The 21199-nt window shown below is 43.3% G+C and overlaps 1 protein-coding gene across 1 annotated transcript; it reads left to right on the forward strand.

Annotated features, from left to right (window-relative positions):
* The first annotated feature begins 3038 nt into the window (after positions 1-3038).
* On the forward strand, positions 3039-10702 carry LOC128326733 (olfactory receptor 1020-like). Its single transcript, XM_053254188.1, has 3 exons — positions 3039-3945; positions 7069-7099; positions 10585-10702. The coding sequence occupies exons 1-3, from the start codon at positions 3039-3041 to the stop codon at positions 10700-10702; spliced, it is 1056 nt and encodes a 351-aa protein (XP_053110163.1).
* The last annotated feature ends 10497 nt before the right edge of the window (positions 10703-21199 follow it).

Raw genomic sequence — 21199 nt, forward strand, 5'->3', positions numbered from 1 at the left:
GAGACCCCCGACCTGGAGGCTGAAATGCTTGTGCAGGGCATGTTGGAGCTTCCGGGGGCCACACAGCCCCCGAACTCCCCAGCCCCCACTGGCTCAGTGATGGAGCTGGCAGTTGTGTGGGCGGCCACTTTGGCCGCCCAGAGCAGACTGCCTGCTCGTGTGTGGAGAGAGTGGGCTAAGCCCGCTCTCCCCGCTAACCCTCCCCACGCTCTTCTCACTGATCCTGAGAAGAGCCTCCTGATCTATGGAATGCACTCCTGCCAGATATCCGCAGTTAGACTTGCTGTTGGCCTCTAGGAGAGCCCTAAAAACTTACTTGTTTGGCCTGGCCTTCCAAGGTTTTTAAATTGTTTTTTAAAGTATTTTAATTGGTCTTAAATGGTTCTGAATTGTTTTTATAGTGTTTTAAGCAGTGTATTTTAAATGGTGTTTGTTTTTATGTTTTTAAAATGTGTTGTGCACTGCCCAGAGCCTTTGGATGGGGTGGTCTAGAAATGTAGATTATGATGATGATGATATTAATAAGGGTGGAAATATTAATTAGTGAGGACACATATTAATACATGAGGCTGTGAGATAAGGAGTGCATATTATTATTATAATTATTATTATTATTATTATTAATAATTGGATTTCTATAGCGCCCTTCCAAAAATGGCTCAGGGCGGTTTACACAGACATAGCAGCTTACCGCATAATGCTAGCAGAATTTCAGCCTTAGTTTGCAAAACAATTGTTCTGAACTTTTCAAAATGCATCCATTACTTTCAAATATAACCATCCAATATGTCAACAGCTATATAGGCAGAATTTAATAAGGCTATGTTCTCTTATCCACCAGGAAATGTTTAAATTATACCAAGTGCAAAATCCACTAAATATAACAGAGCACCACAGATTCAGGACAAAACAAAATCTAAAAAAAATACCTGCAGAGAAAAGAACCCAACACGCAAAGGGCCAGTTCAGAGGATACCTGTGTGGCCCATGCAATTAAAAGGGGGATGTGATGAACATGTGCCTATTGTGACATCTTTTGCAACCTTCAGCATCCTCTCAACCTGTTCTTTATGGCTTGCAGGGGGCTGTTTGTCCAAAGGACCACTTGAAGAGTGCTCCAAATAAGAGTTTAAACTAGTATTTGGCGGGCATTTAGAGCTGCCATTTTGACAAACAGCCCCCTCTCCCGCCAAGTGATAGAGAGATGCGCTGGGAGGGCATCAGGATATTGCAAAAGATAACACAATAGGCACATACTTGGTTCTCCCACTTTTTAATTGCAAGAGCCATTAATATGTATATATATTAATCTTTTTGGGATCCAGTGTGCTATTGTAACAGTTAGTGAAAAAAGACAATATTGGAAATGGCCTCTCCAAAATATGGGTGACAGTTTTTGTATCTTGAATTTTAAATTATCTCATACTTGGTTCAGTATCTAATCAAGACATTTATATTGAGGTATTGGTAATGTGTAATGTAGGAAAAATGAAGCTAAATGGCAGATCAATGAGAAACTAAAAACAATTTCATCAGTTGACAACCCTAATTATTATGAACAAATAAATCACTGTCAAATATTGGCTGACTGAAGCAGATGAGAAGGAAAGCAAGTATGAGGAAGGGACAAATCCGTACTGTGAAAACTGTGTTTTCAGTTAAAAAACAAACAAAAGCTCTTTCAAAAGAAACCACCAGAAGTATTTTTACCCAAGTTAGAAAAAAAAAAGCTGCCATGTTTGAATGATATTAAAGTATCTGGTGGACTTCAGTCTGAGGATGTACAAATGGAACATGATTATTTGCTTCTATACATCTAAAAGATTTCTATTTTTCCAGAGGTTTTGAAAACAGCCATAGACTTGCTTCACCACAATGAGAGCTTATAACTAGTGGTAGCTGATCCTCCCTCCAATTTTCACTGTCTCTTTGGCAGGTGGCAAAAATGAGTGACTATGGGGGGCTTTTCTCAGTTGGAGGGAGAATGAGATTGTCAGGGTTGGAGGGGAGGCTTCCCAGTGGTGGCAGTACTGCTGTATTTTCTGGCCAACATCCTAACAAATGAAGTGCTAGAGCTCCTTGAGAAGCACCACAGTAATGTGGATAGGTTCCCAACTAATACAGCACTTGAATTCATGGTGGTAACTGACAACTGCCAGAAGTCATCTATATCAACTCCAAATAAGTTCCTAAGGGTCATGTGACCCCCAACCCCCGAAACATATTTTTGGGTAACAGAGAGGGCTTCCAGGGGAAGGGCATGTCATCCAGATTTAACCCCCTTGTATGAGTGCTTGTGCTGAGGGAGTTAATCCTTCACACACAGCATGTTGGAAGTTAAAGGACTTTGCGCTGTCTCTTGTCTCAGACAGTGGAGGACAGACTAGTAAGTCAGAGGGCTAGAGGGTCAAGACATTGGTCATCCCTTCTCTACTGCTCTGACACTATCCCTTTGGAATGTAGATTGGTACTCTTAGGGATTAACTTCCTTCCTCCTTCTCTTCCCTATCTGCCCTTCTGCCTTGCAACATGGCAAGCTCCTCTCCCTGCACCATGTGTGCAGAGAAGATGCAGAATCCATCTGCATCCAGCTAGATAGATAGATTAGAGATCCTAACTCCTCACTTTCCTATCTAGAATGGAGTTCCTTAATAAATGCCTTATATATTGATTTGAAACTATGAATTGGCTCCAAGTTACTTTACTCTCAGCATACACGCATGACTAACTAAATTCTGCTGTGTTGTGCCTCTGTGCACTCTGCTATAATGAGAAAGGGATTCTCTCACCACAGAGAATTTCCAACACAGCACTAGGGCTTCTCACAGAGTACTAACACTTCATCACTTAGAACGTCATCTTCTTTCTTTTACAGAAAGCAGTATGTCTCTGTAGGCAGTAGCAGCAGCAGCACCTGAAACACTGCCTCATCTTACCTTTTCAGACCAAACACTTTGCCATAAATGATGTATAAAATGGAGCAATAATTGACTTTTATGTTTTCTTCCCCCTCTCAAATTACAGAGTATTCAGCGCATATGGATGGGGATAATTGCACTGCAGTGGTTGAGTTCATTTTCATAGGACTCACAGATAGATCAGATCTTCAGTTCATCCTCTTCATATTCTTCTTGCTGATCTATGTTTTCACGGTGCTAGGAAATGTTGGGCTCATTTTAGTAGTGAGGACAGATGCCCGTCTTCAGACACCAATGTATTTCTTTCTCAGCAACCTCTCCTTCCTTGATATGTGCTATTCCACCACCATCACCCCCAAGATGCTAGTCAGCTTCTTTGCCCTTAGAAAAACCATCTCATACATTGGCTGTATCACTCAATTGTATTTTTATGCTGGTCTGGCAACTACAGAATGTTACCTCTTAGCCATGATGGCCTCTGATCGCTATGTGGCCATTTGTAACCCATTGTTGTATACTGTCGTCGTGTCTCGAAGAGTATGTATTTTTCTAGTCTTTGTTTCTTATGTGCTTGGGTTTCTGAACTCAACAATACACACAGCTTTTAGTACAAGATTTTTATTTGGTAACTACAATGTCATCAACCACTTTTTCTGTGATGGACCACCATTGATGAAATTGACCTGTTCTGATACGAGCCTCAACCAGATCTTGATTTTTGCTTTTGCTGGATTTAATGAAGTCACCACCACATCCATAGTCCTTATATCTTACTGTTGCATCCTCTCGAACATTTTCAGGGTGCGTTCTAATGAAGGCAAGTGCAAAGTCTTCTCCACCTGCACCTCACATCTGACTGCTGTCAGTTTGTTCTATGGGACTCTCCTCTTCATGTATTTGCGGCCCAGCTCCAGCTACTCTTTGGAGCAGGATAAAATAGTTGCAGTATTCTACACAGTGGTTATCCCTTTTTTGAATCCCCTGATCTATAGCTTGAGGAACAAGGATGTGAAGGATGCCTTGAGGAGTCTCATGAGGATGTGACCAAGGAGCAAGGATGTGAAGGATGCCATGGAGAGGCTTATGAGTTCAAAACACTTACCGTAGAGTGGTCACCTGCTGAGAAGAATCTGCTATTAGTCTGAAGGATGTGGAGGGGAAGGAACCCCTTCAGTAAATGAATTTAATTATGGGGGAAGATGTAGATTTTTCTGAAAACCAACCAACCAAGAAGGGGAACCCACAGATGTTTCATATGTATCTTTCTTGCAACCAACACATTTCAGGACGTAGTCAAGAACATTGTAAAAAGAATACCAAAACCTTATATTACAACTCTGCTGGTGCTACTAGTGGGAGCACAGTTGTAATATAGGAATTTATCTTTCTTTTTACAATTTACTTGATCAAGACCTGAAAATGCCCTTGAAAAGGGATTTTGCTGGAATTAACTAAGACAAATAAAGATACAGTGAGTTATCTGAGTGCTCTCTCTCTCCCTCCCTCCCCTCCCCCCTCTCTGATTGCTACACTCTCTTTTTTTCTTCCTTTTTTTTCTGAAAAACCAGGAAAAATGTTGAATCATAAAATAATATTTTTAGAGCAAATGACATTACCCAAGGGGGGAGTAAAATATAAATAAAGTAAAGCTGTGCTGTCGAGTTGGTGTCGACTCCTGGAGACCACTGAGCCATGTAGTTTTCTTTGGAGGAAACAGGAGAGGTTTACCATTGCCATCTCCCATGGAGTATGAGATGATGCCTTTCAGCATCTTCCTATATCGCTGCTGCCCAATATAGATATTTCCCATAGTCTGGGAAAACATACCAGCGGAGATTCGAACCAGCAACCTCTTGCTCCCTAGGCAAGTTATTTCCTGCTGTGCCATAAGGTGGCCCCTTAAATATAAATACACCTACTCAAACTGCAATTATTTTTCTTGCTGCTGCTGCTGTTGCTACTACTACTCAAGAAAAGCAATAAGAGGAGACTTGGCATGTGCAGGCCTATCCTATGGTTCACTGTTCTCCCAGTCGCTAGGCCTGAGTCACATTTGTGTATCATATTCCAGAGGTCTATTCATGTTAGTGCTGTGGCAGCTTTCATTCTAATCAAATTTTGTTTGGAGCAGAAGCTTTCATTCGCTAGAGCCCACTTTGGTATCCAGTGCATCTCAGTGAACTCTGGCCCAGAAAAGCTTAGTTTCCCTTAGCCTTGACAGTGCCTCCACATTTGAGAGCCTTCCTGCCAAGGAAAATTTATTTATCTGTTTATTTATGGTTCAAGTCCTTCTGTGATGTCAATGATTTCACACATAATGCGCATCTAACATCAGAACACAACATGTTTTGAGTTGGTGTCAGGAAACACAGAATTGTGTGAGGTTTACAACAGAACTGAACTGAGCCCAGAAATGAAGCAAGGAGCCAGTGCAGCTATTCTAAAACTGTTGAGATACATTCTGAATAACCAGTATCTGAATTAACTGTACCTGGCTTCTGCAAAGGCAAGAACATGGGAGTTAGATGATGATGGGTTATAGCTCAACATCTGGAGTACCACAAGTTGGGCACTCATGCCTAATATCTCTGGATGGCATTGTGATGACTGCAGAGGGTGGCTGATGGCTCAGTTGTGTCAAGGAGTAAAATGAAAGTTTGAGGGGTGGGGAGTAAGGAGAGGGGGCAAGGGGAGCTGAAACTTTGCTTCCAGCAGCCAAAGGGTTCTACTCAAAGTGAAAGGGGTGGGGGTGGGGGCTTAAAGCATGGCCAAAGCGGGTCAAAGCAATTGGTGACAGTCTGGAAGCTCAAAGTTGTTCCTGAAGCAAAGCAACACTGCTTAGCATGGGCCTATAGGACACTTTAGAGAGATAGTGGCTGAGTTCATATGTAACACCAAACTAGAGGTTGGCAAACCAGCAGTTTCAATTTGAAACTGTGAATTGGGCCACAGACATTCACCAATCTGCGGCCCACTCGGCCACCAAGGCCGATCCCAGCAAGCTCCAAGACCAGACTATGGATAAAGCACCACAAGGTCAGTGGGGCAGCTACACTTGGCCATGATCTCAAAGGGGGCATGCCAAGTGCATCATACATTTTTGGAACACTCCACCTGCCTTCAGCATTGAAATTCCTTTAAATGCCATGCCATGCCAATGCTTCTTCTAGCAATAATTTTATTTATTTTATTTGATTGATTGATTGATTGATTCAATTTATATACTGCCTAGTATAGAAATCTCTAGGTGGTGTACAGAATTACACATTTAAAATTCATAAAAAGATAAAATAATAATAGATAAAAAACATTAATAACACATTAAAATTACAAAATTGAGTCTAAAATTACAAAATGGCACACACACACCCCCGAGCCATGTACCTTCGGATTCCTCACCAGAATCCTCGCTGGCTTCCCCTTTACTAGTATAGGTCTGAGCTGGGCAAACTGTCTCAGTTGAACTTGCACCGGATCCAGTTTGACCAGGGCCAAAACCGGACTGGGACAGGTTGGCTTGAAACTAGTTAGGATTCAAGCTGAACAGGAAATGTCAGTTTTGTGAACATCCCTGTCTTTTAACTCTTACCCCTGCTTCTGTTCTGACCTGCATTGCCCCTCTTTGTGTGGCTACCATTTCCCCTGGAGAGAAGGTTATGTAGGCAATATGCAGTAATCATAAATCAAACAATCAGAAGAAATGAAGACAGAATGATACAGTTTTTCAGAGTTGGGGATATTGAGGTCTACAGCCCTTTCTTTGACAGTTCTAAGGATTTCATTTCAGACCTTTGCTTCCCCTCTTCCTTCCTCTTTGTTATTGTGTTCTAACTTTCTTGAATATGTATTTTTAAAGAAAGTTATAATTGGACTGCAAACTCATACCCAGGTTGCCTTATTAAAAATTGTTCATCTCTGTCCTCATTGCTTGCATCCAGAGAGCATTTAGGAAACAATATTATTTGAATAGGGTGTAATGGCAACCGAAAGTTTGAAGTGGTAAAACAGCTGGATTTAATTCCTTTGAGACTAGTTTGAGTACAATCATCTCTTTGGTCAGTATTTTACATATACCAAAAACTGATATGCTGCTAAGCGTATCAGTTGGAAAGAGGTAACATCATAATCATGTCCAGTTTTGTGTCAACAGGGATCATGGAGGAGCTAGAGGGAAATAGGCTGTATCATTGTGGGAGAATGTGTGCTGAGAGAAACAATCTAAGAAGCTCACTAGGGAGGGGGAAATACATATATGTATATGAACATATGGTCAGATTGCATGACTGTTGAGCCCCCCAAACCTACATTTCCATCTATAGCTTTGGCTTTCATCCGTAGATGATTATAGGAGGTAATTTAATCCACAATAATTGGAGCAAAGAGAAGACAATGTCAAGAGAGTATGAACTCTTTCAATGGATGGTACTTTGCCATTCAGAAATTCATCCAAGATTAACTAAAAGTTGTCAACATGTCTACTTTATTAGGATAAATTAACTACTCTAGCCATGGAAGATTTTGGGAGCAGCCTTTCCCTGGTCAAGCTGGATCCCTGGATAGGGTCTATCTCAACTCTATCTATGGTTTCAGTTCCTTCTCAAGCCGTTTGGCCAGTCTGCCTCCTTCTACAGGCTGAAGAAATCACCAGGAACTTATTCCATTAAGATGTGAGAGGCCTTGGCATCATCAGGCAGGGCTTTTGGCGAGCCCTGGTGAGCCCAATAGGGATGTGCGAATCAATTTGGGTAAAAATCAATTTGTACCTGAATCTAGCTGATATAGGCAATTTAGAGACAGAACAAATCACTCCTGTGGTCCATTGGCTAGATCTGAGTACAAATTGAATCGTGCCAGATTCAATTCAAATTGATTTGGGATTTGTATTCCTCCTAAATTTTTCCCCAGATTCCCAGATTTTCTTTAAAAAACACACACACACCAAAAAAAAAAAAAAAAAAAAAACACAGGGGCGGGGGGGGGGAGCCAAGCTCTAGCCCTTGTAGAAGTAGAGTTATGCAGCAAAATGTGTGTTCACCATTTTTCAAGTGGTTGGATTCTTTGGTGTATAATAACTTTTCCTCAATTAATCCCTATGAGGATTCATTACACACCTTCATTTCTTCTATTAATTTTGACAGTCTTTGGACAGTGACAGTGAGAGATGATGCCTTTCTGCACCCTCCTTTATTGCTGCTGCCCGATATAGGAGTTTCCCATAGTCTGGATTTGAATTGACAGCCTCTTGCTCCCTAGACAAGTTGCTTCCCTGCTGCACCATTAGTTGGCTTTACCATGTGGAAGTCACTTGTAAGCCACTTGAAACAGCGTTTTTATGATGCCTGTACCATGTGGTGTTTATCATTTGTAGAGCAGTTTTCTATGTGCATTGTCCCCCATTGTGTGGAGAGTTTCCTTGCTACCTCTAAGAACATGGAATTAGGGTGGAGTCCTCATGTTTCTCATCCCCTTGCACCATGAATAGCATCGCCTTTGAGGTCATTGGGAGCACCTTTTGGGGTGATTTGAGGGGTGGCTGAAAAGTGAAGGTATACTCCTTGGTATATTAAGGCTGCTAGCACATACACTGACTTGTATGTTGGCACTGAGAGACCTGGCATGGCCTGGAGATATACCGAGGATGCATGATTTTGTCTGTCTATCTATCTATCTATCTATCTATCTATCTATCTATCTATCTATCTATCTATCTATCTATCTATCTATCTATCTATCTATCTAAAATTTCTATAATTTGCATGTCCTGAGGCCTATGAGTGAGGAGAAGTGAGGAGTCAATGGCTTCACTTCTCCCACATTCCACATTCTTCACTTCTCCCACATTCCACTTTCCACTTCTCCCACATTCCACATCCCACATTCCCTTCATTAAGGGAAAGCGACACCTAGTGCAAAAATACTATTTGGTCACAGGGCTTGCTCTGTGAGACCTAGCATGGCTTGCAAAAGTACTCAGCCTGTACTAAAGCTTTGCTTTGCATGTTCTGAGGCTTATGAACATGAGGAGTCGATGACAACACTTTCTCCTCTTCATCACTGTGCTGGAAACCTTTAACATGCAAGACAAAGACTACTATGAACTGGAAATGCCCATGGGGCATGTTATGTCTCCTCTGGATTTCACAAGTGCAGAGGCATCCAGCACTGGCCTTACTACTATCCAGAGGACCTGTGTTCAGGACCCCTCAGTGCATGGGAGTACCCTCACATGGCACACACATGGTAGCATATGAAACCTTTCTCACTGGTCTTTCACACGGCCTTCCCCCGGTGGCATGCACAGCCTTCCCCTGCACTCATGCACTTCCGCTTCACACTCCAGCTGGAAACAGGAATAAAAGGGCAGATGGAGGAAGGGATGGGAAGCATGCAAGCAGAAGCTGAGAGGTAAGTGGTCTGAAGTGGAGGGAAGAGTGCACTGGAGGCAGGAGCCAAGTATGTGAAGCTGCGGGAGGGACAGGAGTGACTGGAAGGAACAGGAGTGGCTGGCAGACTGTCCAGAGTGGGGAAGAGGGAGAGGACCCTTCAGGGCAGACATACTCTTGATGCCCTGGGCATCCAGTACAAATTAGCACACCAGATGCTTCACCTTGAATTATATTCCTTGAATGATCTGAGTAAATAACAGGGCTAAACATTCTGCAGTGCTAGTTTAGTACGTGCAGGGGGAAAGAAGAGACTGTGACAGTTCCTGTATTCACTACCCCCATTTAGCAACCTAGGCAGCTGCCCTACACTGAGTCAGACCGTCTGACTCGGGACCTTCTGCATTCAAAGCAGGGACTCTGTCATGGAGCTGTGGGCTGGTCTGATTCTTAAATGGGGAAGCATGTAATAAAATCATATTCTCCCTTCCCCGGCAGTCTAAAGTGATACAATGCAGTATTCCACCACTTCAATTTGAATATTAAATAGATTTAATTGAGAAAAAAGTGATGGAATATCAACTCGAATCCTCAATATGAAAACAAATTTTGAATGTTAGGAAGCTGCCTTGTACTGAGTCTGACTATTGGTACATGGCAAAACCTCTCCAAGGTTTCAGGTAGGAATTTATCCCCAGTTCTGGCTCAGGATGCCAGGGACTGAAACTGAGACCTGCTTCATGTAAAATAGATGTTCTAGTACCAGCTATGGCTTCATCATGTGTTCCAGCATAGACACCTTAATTTTATCATCATTGGGTATCAGAACTGATAGTTTCTTATTAGCCTGCATTTCTGCCAATGCCCATAGATTGCTTACACCCACTATAAACCCAAGGACAAAGGTGTAAATTTAAAATCAAACTTTAGGTAAGGGATATAAGTCTTGAAGTGCTTCAATATCACTAAAACACCGTGTGTTGCAGGGGGCTGCTGAGGTCCTAGGACACCCCCCTGCCCGCCAATGGGGAACACGGCCCGGGGAGCAAGCTGCAGCGTGAGAAGGCCCGCTGCGCCACCCGGGCTCCCCAAGGAGGCTGCCTAACGAGCCCTGCCCTCCTCCGGCCCGCATGCCTTTCATCAAACCATGGGGGGCAGGTTGCCCGATCTTGCCATCTGTGTCCACGCCGCAGCCACCACCCCGCAGGGAGGAAACCCATCCTTCCCTCTGCACGCCCGTGTGAATAAGGCCATAGGCCCGCCTGCCCGGTCCTCTTGGCCAGCGGAGCTCCAACATCCACGTATGCTCCCCATGCCATCTTGGAGAGGACTGAGGTCTGCCAGCGTCAGCCCGAGCTGCACGGCCGAAGCTCCGCCCCGCACAGGCCGATCAGCCAATGAGGCTGTATCGTGCCTCATGCTTCCTGCAGGGGGCTAGGGCAAGCTAGCCGTGCCACTCATTTGAGCGGCGAGCAGCATGGTTCTTTACAAAGGCGGCACTTGCTGTTTGTTGTTGATTTTTCTACTTTTGCTCTTATTGCATTTGTTCTTAGTGCCTGTTCTTGCGCAGCCAGTATTAAACCCTCTGTTTCTTTCTTCAAGTTGGCATTCTTAAGCCATTGCAAGGTCTTGGTGATGTCTGATTTCCCACTTATATTGTGCAAATATTGACCACGCAGTGGCTTATTTTTCCATTTTTCTGCTCGGTTCTTGACTTGCTCTTTCTTGTAGGCCTGCTTTGTTTCATTGGTGTTGAATAGTTTCTCATTATTGACCATTTGAAGTGCATCTTCTTCAATGTCCTTGATATATTCCTCAAGGCCTCTTTTCTCCTCCTCTACGGTTTGATGGACTTGCAGCATTCCTCTTCCACCTGAGCTGCGAGGGAGGTATAGCCTATCGACATCACTGCGGGGGTGCAGAGCATGATTGATGGTCATGATTTTCCTGGTCTTATGATCTAGCGGCTCGAGCTCTGCCTGGGTCCAGTCTATTATTCCTGCAGTGTATCTGATAACAGGTATAGCCCAGGTGTTTATGGCTTGCATGGTGTTCCCGCCATTGAATTTGGACTTGAGGATTTTTCTAACTCTCCTGATGTATTCACTTCCCATTTTTCTTTTAACTTCAGTGTGTGCGATGTTATCAGCCTGGAAAATGCCCAAGTATTGGTAATGTTCTTTCTCTTCCAGGTTCTTGATCTTGCTTCCATTGGGCAGTTCTATTCCTTCTGTTTTTCTTATTTTCCCTCTGTTTATTATTAATGCAGTACACTTGTCTAGTCCAAACTCCACTGCTATATCGCTACTGAATATACGGACAGTGTTAGCAGTGATTCGATTTCTGACTGGGACTTTCCATACAACTTCAGATCGTCCATGTACAGCAGATGGTTGATTTTACTTGATGTTTTAGATGTTTGGTATCTGAGGCCTGTTTCGTTTAGTATTTGTGAAAGTGGAGTCATGGCGATTACAAACAACAGAGGGGATATTATTATTATTAATAATAATTTGATTTCTATACCGCCCTTCCAAAAATGGCTCAGGGCGGTTTACAGAGAGAAATAATAAATAAATAAATAAGACTAGCCAACCCTGCACAGAGCATCTGTGCGCTCTTTGGGGCCGGCAGTTACCTCTCCCCCTGCTTCTGCCCCAGTCTCTGCTTACGGGCCCAGCCACCTCTCCTCCCCACTGCCACTTCTGCCCCCCCCCCAATGTTCTTTCTCCCCTCCTGGGCCTCCGCAGCCGGGCCAGGCCCACCATGTCTGACCTCCACAGCTGGGCTGCGGAGGCAGCAACCAGTCCTCCTGGGTGCGCCTCAGCCAATCAGGCGCATCCGCCGCCCAGACAAGCAACGGGCTCTGGGACGCACATTCCAAGGCACACCCAGGAGAATGAATATAATAGATGGATCCCTGTCCCCTAAGGGCTCACAATCTAAAAGAAATATAAGATAGACACAAGCAACAGTCACTGGAGGTACTGTGCTGGGGGTGGATAGGGCCAGTTACTCTCCCCCTGCTAAATAAAGAGAATCACCACATTAAAAGATGCCCCTTTGCCAAGTTAGCAAGGGTACTCTCTACTCTAATCTACTCTCAGAACACCTCAGAAACAACAAAACCCAGTGCCCCATGGGCTTGTGGGTTTGGGGGTGATTGGCACCCTATGTGCACTACACCACCACTTGCTCTGGGCCACCCTGGTGCCCCCCAAGTTGAGTTATGGGGCTGCTGAAATCCCCATTATTCCCTAGGTGGAAAAACCGTAAAGATGCACAAACTTCAGAAATTCTTTAAAAATCACCCCTTTCCACAATTTATTTGAAATCTGGATGGTATCAGGCACCCATTGAGGCACTACCACCTGACCCACTCTTCTGCCCCCGAAAGCCCCTTTCTGCCCTGAATCTGCCCCAAAGACATGCCAACTTCAAAAATCATTTAAATATCACCCCTTTGCCCAATTTCTTTGAAATCTGTGTGGTAGCTTCCTTACACCCATTGGGCACTACCACAATCCACTCTGGGCTACCCTGGTACCACCTGCCCCCCCCCGGGAGTTATAACTAAGGCTGCTATAATCCCCATTATTCCCTATGGGGGAAAGCGTAAAGATGTGTAAACTCCAAAAATCATTTAAATACCAACCCTTTGCCCAATTTCTTTGAAATTTGGGTGGTAGTTTCCACCCATTGGGCACTACCACCCAACGCACTTTGGCCACAAACTGGAGGTCGAAATCTCTGAAGTTTTTTGATCTGAATCAGGGGTGATTTGTTTTGCACCCGAATCTGGGCAACTGAGGACCCGAATTGTTTCACACATCCCTAAATGAGGGTGATTCAATTTGGGTACAAACTGAATTAAAAAAAATCAATTTGTGCACATCCCTACTATGTGCTGTTGAGGCTTATAGGAAGTTGCTCCCCATCTCTAGGAGTAGCTGTTCCCTTCCCTTCCTCCCTTCTAAGGGGCACCATAGCACTGAGTGGAGATGTTACCTTCTGCTTCACCTTCCATATATTCTTTTTACTACCAATATCAGTGCATGGTTGGACTAATTTTTCTAACTCCCAGACAAATATATGGCTGATAGAATTCATTAGAAATGGCTACTGATAGTCCTGCCCCCCTCACCACATACTCATTCCTTGCAGGGATGCACAGTCCCCTTATGTGGCATAGCTGTACTGGGATGGACATGGGTGTAAGAAGCAACACAGAAGTTAGAATGAAAAACTTCTGTGTCAGTGGAGGAGTTGGGAATTAGAAATGTGTTTGAATTGATTTTTTTATTTGATTTGTGCACAAATCGAATCACCGTGGATTTGTTTCGGGGGGACCGCTGAATCTGTCCCCCTGAATCACCCCAGTTTCAATTTGGATCAGATTTGATTTGATTCAAATTGATTCGGACCACTTATAAAGGTCCTAGAGGCACCAAATTTGGGTGGTCAGTAGGTCCCCATGGGTGCCACCTACTACCCAAATTTCAAGGCAGTGGGGCACTTGCTTGACATTTAATTGTTTTTTAAAAAGTTTTTACTGATTTTGTGTATTTCTGCCATGGGAAATAATAGGGATTCCAAGTCACCCTATCCTAACCCTAACATGGGTCCCCAGCTTTAATTTTTTTTAAAAAGAAAAGCCCGGCCTCCTGTCTGTGATGGGGTGGAAGGTTTATTTATTTCTCTATTTAACATATTTCTATACTGCCCAAAACATGCATCTCTGGGCGGATCACAATTAAAGTCACCTGGACATTAAATCAATTAAACAATTAAAATCATTTGAACATTAAAATCATTACCATTAAAATCATTTAAAACCCAACATTAAAAATATTAAAACTATAAATCTAATTAAAAGCCAGGGTGAATAAATGTGTCTTCAGTGCCTTTTTAAAGTTTCCAGAGATAGGGAGGCTCTTATTTCAACAGGGAGCACATTCCAAAGTCCAGGGACAGGAATGGAAAAGACCTGTTCCCGAGTAGCTGCCAAGAGAGGTGGCGGCAACCACAGATGAACTTCTCCAGATGAAAACAGGCGATGGGGTTCATGGTGAAGAAGACATTGTCTTAAATATCCAGGGCCTAAGCTGTTTAGGGCTTTATAGGTATTAACCAGAACACTGAATTTTGCCCAGAAACATATCGGTAGCCAGTGTAGTTCTTTCAACACAGGAGTAATATGGTCTCTCCTAGATGACCCAGAGACCAACCTGGCTGCCACATTCTGGACCAACTGCAGTTTCCGGACTACATACAAAGGCAGTCCCACATAGAGCACATTTCAGAAATCCAGCCTAGAAGCTACCAGCTTATGTATCACCATTTTGAGGACGTTCATCTCAAGAAATGGATGCAGCTGGTATATCAGCTGAAGCTTATAAAAAGCACCTCTGGCCACCACCTCAACCTGGGACACCAGGGAGAGGTTTCGATCCAGAAGCAGCCCCAGATTCTGTATCTGTTCCTTCCGGAGGAGCGTGACCCCATCCAGAACCAGCAGATCAAAATCGTCTCCCGAGTTCTGACCCCGCACAACTAGTACCTCCATCTTATCTAGATTCAGCCTCAGTTTGTTATCCCTCATCCGGCCCATTACTGCCTCCAGGCAGGCATTTAGGGAGGTTATGATGTTGACATGGAGAAATAGATTTGGGTGTCATCAACATACTGATAAAACCCTACAACAAATCCCCTGATGATCTCTCCCAAGCGGTTTCATGTAGATGTTAAACAACATCGGAGACAATATGGAGCCTTCAGGTACACTGTACGAAAGTTCAGGTTTTGAAGAACATTCTCCAAGAGACACGATCTTGAATCTGTCAATGAGGTAGGAGGGGAACTACTGCAAAGCAGTGAACATAAGAATATAAGAACAGCCCTGCTGGATCAGGCCCAAGGCCCATCTAGTCCAGCATCCTGTTTCGCACAGTGGCCCACCAGATGCCGCTGGAAGCTACAGGCAGAAGTTGAGGGCATGCCCTCTCTCCTACTGTCACTCCCCTGCAACTGGTACTCAGAGTGCCTCCCTCCCCCAACCCCTTCAGACATTCTAGCAGGATACTATGGTCAATAGTTTCAAAAGCCACCAAGAGATCCAAAAGGACCAACAGAGTCACACTCCCTCTGTCAATTCCCAACTGGAGATAATCCATCAGGCTGACCAAGACAGTCTCCACGCCATAGCCTGCCTGGAAGCCAGTTTGAAATGTATCTAGATTATCAATTTCCTCCAAAACTGCCTGAAATTGGAGGCTACCACCTTCTCAATCACCTTGCCCAACCAAGGAAGGTTGGAGACAGACCTGTAGTTGCTTAACTCTGAGGGATCCAAGGCAGGACCTCTTCAGAAGCGGTCTAATGATTGCCTCCTTAAGACAAGGAAGCATCCTGCCCTCCCTCAGAGAAGCATTTATAATCTCTACCAGGCCCTCTACAATAGCCTCCCTCCCAGACTGTATAAGCCATGTTGGGCAAGGATCAAGAGGGCAGGTAGTAGGCCACACCATTCCGATCAACTTGTCCACATCCTCAGGAGTCACAAACTGAAACTGATCATAGGGCTGCTGCTGGACGCCTCGGCATCAGACTCTGTAATAATTGTGTGATTTGAATCTAAGTTAGCCTGAATACGAAAGATTTTGCCCACAAGAAACTCATTTAAAACATCACAGCAAGTAACTGTTGGTTTGAAGTACTGATTCAAGGGGAAAGGGGCACACATTAGTCTCTTCACAGCCCTGAACAACTCTGCCGGATGTGAACTTGCGGATGCGATATGGGAGGAAAAGAATGGCTTCTTTGCTGCACGTATCGCCTGAGCATAGATCTTCAAATGCGCTCTATGTAATAATCTGTTGGATTTGAGTTGAGTCTCTAGTCATCCTTGATGCTTCAGCCCCTGTAGTTCTTCTGTATACCAAGGGGCCAGTTTCAAAGTGGGTGGGAGAGGATGCTTAGGAGTGATCGTGTCCACTGCCCTGGTGAGCTGATTGTTCCAATTCTCCACCAGAGTGTCAATAGGGTCACCAGCAGAGCCAACACGAAATCCCTCCAAGGCTTCTTGGAATCCTATTGGATACAATAACCTTCTTGGGCAGACCATCCTAATGCTGCCCCCCCCCCGCCGCCCCTGCGGAGATGGGACATGGTTGTAAGTCCAACCTTAACCAGATGGTGGTCCATCCATGACAATGGGGAAATCACAGGAGCCCTCACCCACGGAACACCACCCTGTTCAGAATGAAAGACGAGATTATTCACATTTTAAAATCATATCTGATATTAATCACTACAATAAGGTGGTTTCATGTTTACGGTGGCATTTCATTTAAAATATATAGGCTATTAGGGTGTCCTATGTTTTAATCAACATATTTATTTATGTTATTTATTTATTTAATAAATTTGTGTACTGTCTACTACTGAAGTCTCTAGGCAGTTTATAGCACAAAACAAACCAAGAATTAAATGAATCAATCAATCAATCAGTCGATTGATCGATCAATAAAATTAGCAGTTAAAATATATAAAAATTAGATTAAAATACCAGTAAAAACACACCAACTATTGAATATTTATCTAAGAAATTCTCATTAAGGAGGCTCCACTGGGAAGCGAGAACAGCAGAGCACTGCTATTCCTCCACTGTGTGTGGGAATGGCCCAGCACCATGCTCAGGTGAGCAGTGAGGATGGTCACCTACATGCAATACGAGGGGGACTGTACAGATTACTAAATTCTGGATAATTAGAGCCAAATATTTGCATAGGCATAGTGTCTACTCTAAATTCCCATTGATTTCAATGGGATTTACTTACAAGTAAATGTGTACAAGGTTGCAGCCTATGTACATTTGTTTCTCACATGCAGTGCACCATCCCGGATCATTTTTGGAAGGTACGATGTAGGTGTTGCATTTTCTGATGTATAATGTGTAATATGTTCACCCCAGTTATTGTGGAATTAAGGCAACTGGAACAGCAACTCTCCCCACCCCTCAATCATTCCCCCTCCACTCGCTTGCACTGACAACCCACTTTCTCACAATATCATTTGCTCACAAATAGACTATTTGGCCCCCATACTTCCACCCAAGCCAAGCCCACCACCACAGTCTTTCCATTAGTACTGGGGAACTTCCTGGAAACCTTATGCTCAGTACCAGTCACTGCACAAAAGCTGGGCCATTCAGGGCATTGGCCTTCCTTGACTGAAATGGGATTCAAGTGCTCTCTTGCTGTCTGCATGCAATTGCTCAATTTGATTCCAGGAACTTTCCCTTCCCAGAAATGAAGGTTCAAAGGGGTAGGATCTTTGGAGCTTAATAGTGTGTATGTTATGTTTTGGTGCCCATCACTATTGCAGCCATTCCCAGAGTTCATTATTTCTTGGATTTTTCAAGCATTGATGCCAGTTGCTGACAATGTGCGGGAAAGTTTCTGTTTTCAAATTCTGTCCCCTTGTGAATGAGCATTTTCTTCCTCATCAAGCCTCTGGAGTGGTTGTTTTCCATCCAACTTAGAATCAACTGGCTATACTGTAAGGACTCAAGTTAAACTGGCAGCTAGTATTTTATTTAGGTGACAAGACAGAACATATCTGTGACCCTTTTAAACAAGCTGTTAAATGAATGGCTACTCCCACCACCAAATCCTATCCTGATTTGGACTTTGATACCTTACCTTTTATTGTGTCTGAGGGTAGCGTGAGGAGAAGAATAAAGACTCAATGGACAAAGTTTAGAAGTTCAACACAAAATCAAATCAAATCATGTGTATCAAGCTTCTTTAGTTCCTTTTACCTCTACTTCATAGGTTCACTCACATGTTGGTTACAAATTCAAAGTAAACTAAAACAACATTCAGGCTGATACATAGATAAGCAGGCTTTGGTTTAAGCAAGATCTCAAATTCTTATTTCAGGGAGGCAATTAGCTTTATCCACCACCTCCAAGTCCTACTATGTTGCCTCATCATGGTGGTGGTGGGCGTTCCTGGGAGGGATGAGCAAAGTACGCCGGGAGCTTTACTCCCAGTAGGGTCACCCAAAGCACGATGGTCATCCTAGCTGCCCAGCTAAAGCAAGCAGGCACCTATATTGGGCAGCAGTGATATAGGAAGGTGCTGGAGGTGCTGACAAAAACAAAGGCATCATTTCATACTGAGCGGGAGAAGGCAATAGTAAACCACTCCTGTATTATACAAAGAAAACCACATGGATAGAGACAATGGAATGATTGTCAATGTAGTGCTGGATGATGGGCCCCTCAGGTCGGATGGTACTCAACATGCTACTGAGGAGGATCTCTCAGAGTACTGATGATGTTTATGACGCAGTTAGACTAAAGCCATTTGGACATCTAGAAGCTGATGTTGCCGTGCGGGAAAAGAAAATCCGAAGATGCAAAGACAGAATTACAATGGGAACATGGAATGTAAGAAGAAAGAATATGGGAAAGCTTGACATGGTGAAAGATTGACATCTTGGGCATCAGTGAATTAAAAAGGACTGGAATGGGACACTTTCAGTCAGAAAATCATACCGTTTACTACTCAGGACATGCAAACCAAAGAAGGAACGGCGTTGCTTTCATAGTCAGGAAGGATATAGCAATGACAGTACTTGGGTACAATGTGGTCAGTGACTGACTAATATCAATTAGATTTCATGGACAACCCTTTAACATGACCGTTCTTCAAGTCTATGCCCCCAACAACTGATGCAGAAGAAGAGGAAGTTGATGAGTTTTATGCTCAAATTCAGTCTGAAATTGACAGAACATACAAGCAAGATGTGATGCTGGAGGTTGGAACTGGAATGCCAAAGTTGGAAAAGGTAAGGAGGAACACACAGTTGGGCTATATGGCCTAGGAAACAGAAATGAAGCAGGAGAAAGACTTTTTATTTTCTGTCAAGCCAATGATTTCTAAATGCTAACACATTCTTCAAACAACGAAAGTGGCGCCTATACACATGAACATCACCAGATCTAGTACACAGAAATAAAACTGATTACATTATTGGTGCAAAGAGGTGGAAGAGCTCAGTTATAACAGCAAAGACTGTATGGGGGCCAATTGTGGAACTGATCACGAACTGCTCATGTGCAAGTTCCAAGTCAAGCTAAAGCGGAAAAACAAAGTTATCCAGCTCCAAAGACCAAGAAACAGAAGAAAGCAAAATGTATGTCAGAAGAGATGGTGGGAATTGCCAAGAAGAGGAGAGAAGGCAAAGTCAAGCAAGAAAAAAAAGACATCAGGAAGGAACTTAATAGGGAATTTCAGAAAGCTGTTAGAAGAGACAAGGAGCAATACTACAATGACATCTGTAAAGACCTTGAGGATGGAAATAGACATGGAAAAACAAAGAAAGTTTTCCAAAAGATCTCTGAACTCAGTGGGAGGTTCTAATCTCTAATTGGTATGTTAAGGGATGCCAAAGGACAGATAGTAACTGATTCAGAGAAGATCAAACAGAGATGGAAGGAGGATACTGCAAATCTGTACAGCAGGGACATCGATGTCCAAAATATTCTAGAAGATATTCCCTACTTGCAAAAACCTCTAGTATGGGAAGATGTAGTTAGAGCAGCATTCCAGTCATTACCAAGTCGAGAGGCTACAGGAATTGATGGAATAGCTACAGAAATATGACAGGCAACAGAAGAAGAATCAGTCAAGGCTCTAACCAAACTATGCCAGCAGATTTGGAGAATGACTCAGTGGCCAATAGATTGGAAGGGGTCAGTCTACATACCCATATCAAAGAAAGGAGACTGAACAGATTGTGCAAACCACCACATAATATACTTAATTTCACATGCTAGCAAAATGCTCAGGATCATCCAGCACAGATTAGAACCATATGTGGAAAGGGAAATGCCGGATGTTCAAGCTGCTTTCAGAAAAGGCTGAGGAACAAGATACATCATTGCTGATGCACACTGGACAATTGAGAAGCCAAAGAATACCAAGAAAAAGTCAATATGTGCTTTGACTACAGAGAAGCCTTTGATTGCATCGACCATGTCAAGTTGTGGAATATCCTTAGGAAAATGGGTGTCCCAGAACATCTCATTGTTCTCATGAGAAACCTATATACAGGGCAGGAAGCCACAGTCCACACAGAACATGGTGAAACAGACTGGTTCCAGATTGGCAAAGGAGGCTGTATATTTTCTCCTTCTTTATTCAATTTGTATGCTGAACATATACTGAGAGAAGCTGGATTGGAAGAAGATAAGCATGGTTTTAAAGTTGGAGGAAGAAACATCAATAACCTGCACTACGCTGATGACACCACTCTGATAGCTGAGAATGTGGATGATCTGCAAGCTCTAGTAAAGAAAATCAAGGAGCACAGTGAAAAAATGGGACTACAATTAAATATAAAGAAGACTAAACTAATGACAACCAGCCTCAGAATTGATAATGAAGACATTGAAGTGGTGGATAGTTTCTGCCTTTTAGGATCGACCATCAACAGTAAAAGATCCAGCAGTCAAGAAATATGCCACAGACTAGCACTTGGTAGGGTTGCAATGAAGGCGTTGGATAGGATATTTAGATGCTATGACATGTCTACACCTACAAAGATTAGAATCGTTGAGACAATGGTTTCCCCCCGTGACACTCTATGGATGCGAAAACTGGACTTTGAAGAAGCAAGATAGAAAAAGCATTGGCGCTTTTGAACTTTGGTGCTGGAGAAGACTTTTGAAGATGTCATGGATAGCCAGGAAAACAAACAAATGGATCACAGAACAAATCAATCCAGAATGTTCACTCAAGGCACAAATGACCAGGATCAAAATATCATACTTTAGACACATTATGCGAAGACCCAGCTCCCTTGAGAAGTCTATAATGCTGGGGAAAG

This window comes from Hemicordylus capensis, chromosome 1 (assembly GCF_027244095.1).
Source record: "Hemicordylus capensis ecotype Gifberg chromosome 1, rHemCap1.1.pri, whole genome shotgun sequence".
NCBI classification, from domain to species: domain Eukaryota; kingdom Metazoa; phylum Chordata; class Lepidosauria; order Squamata; family Cordylidae; genus Hemicordylus; species Hemicordylus capensis.

Coding starts and splice junctions, on each gene's coding strand:
- LOC128326733 (XM_053254188.1), top strand. CDS start 3,039: ATGGATGGGGATAATTGCACTGCAGTGGTTGAGTTCATTTTCATAGGA. Junction 3,946..7,068: donor TGTGAAGGATGCCTTGAGGA/GTCTCATGAGGA, acceptor TTGTGTCAACAG/GGATCATGGAGGAGCTAGAG. Junction 7,100..10,584: donor GAGCTAGAGGGAAATAGGCT/GTATCATTGTGG, acceptor CCTCTTGGCCAG/CGGAGCTCCAACATCCACGT.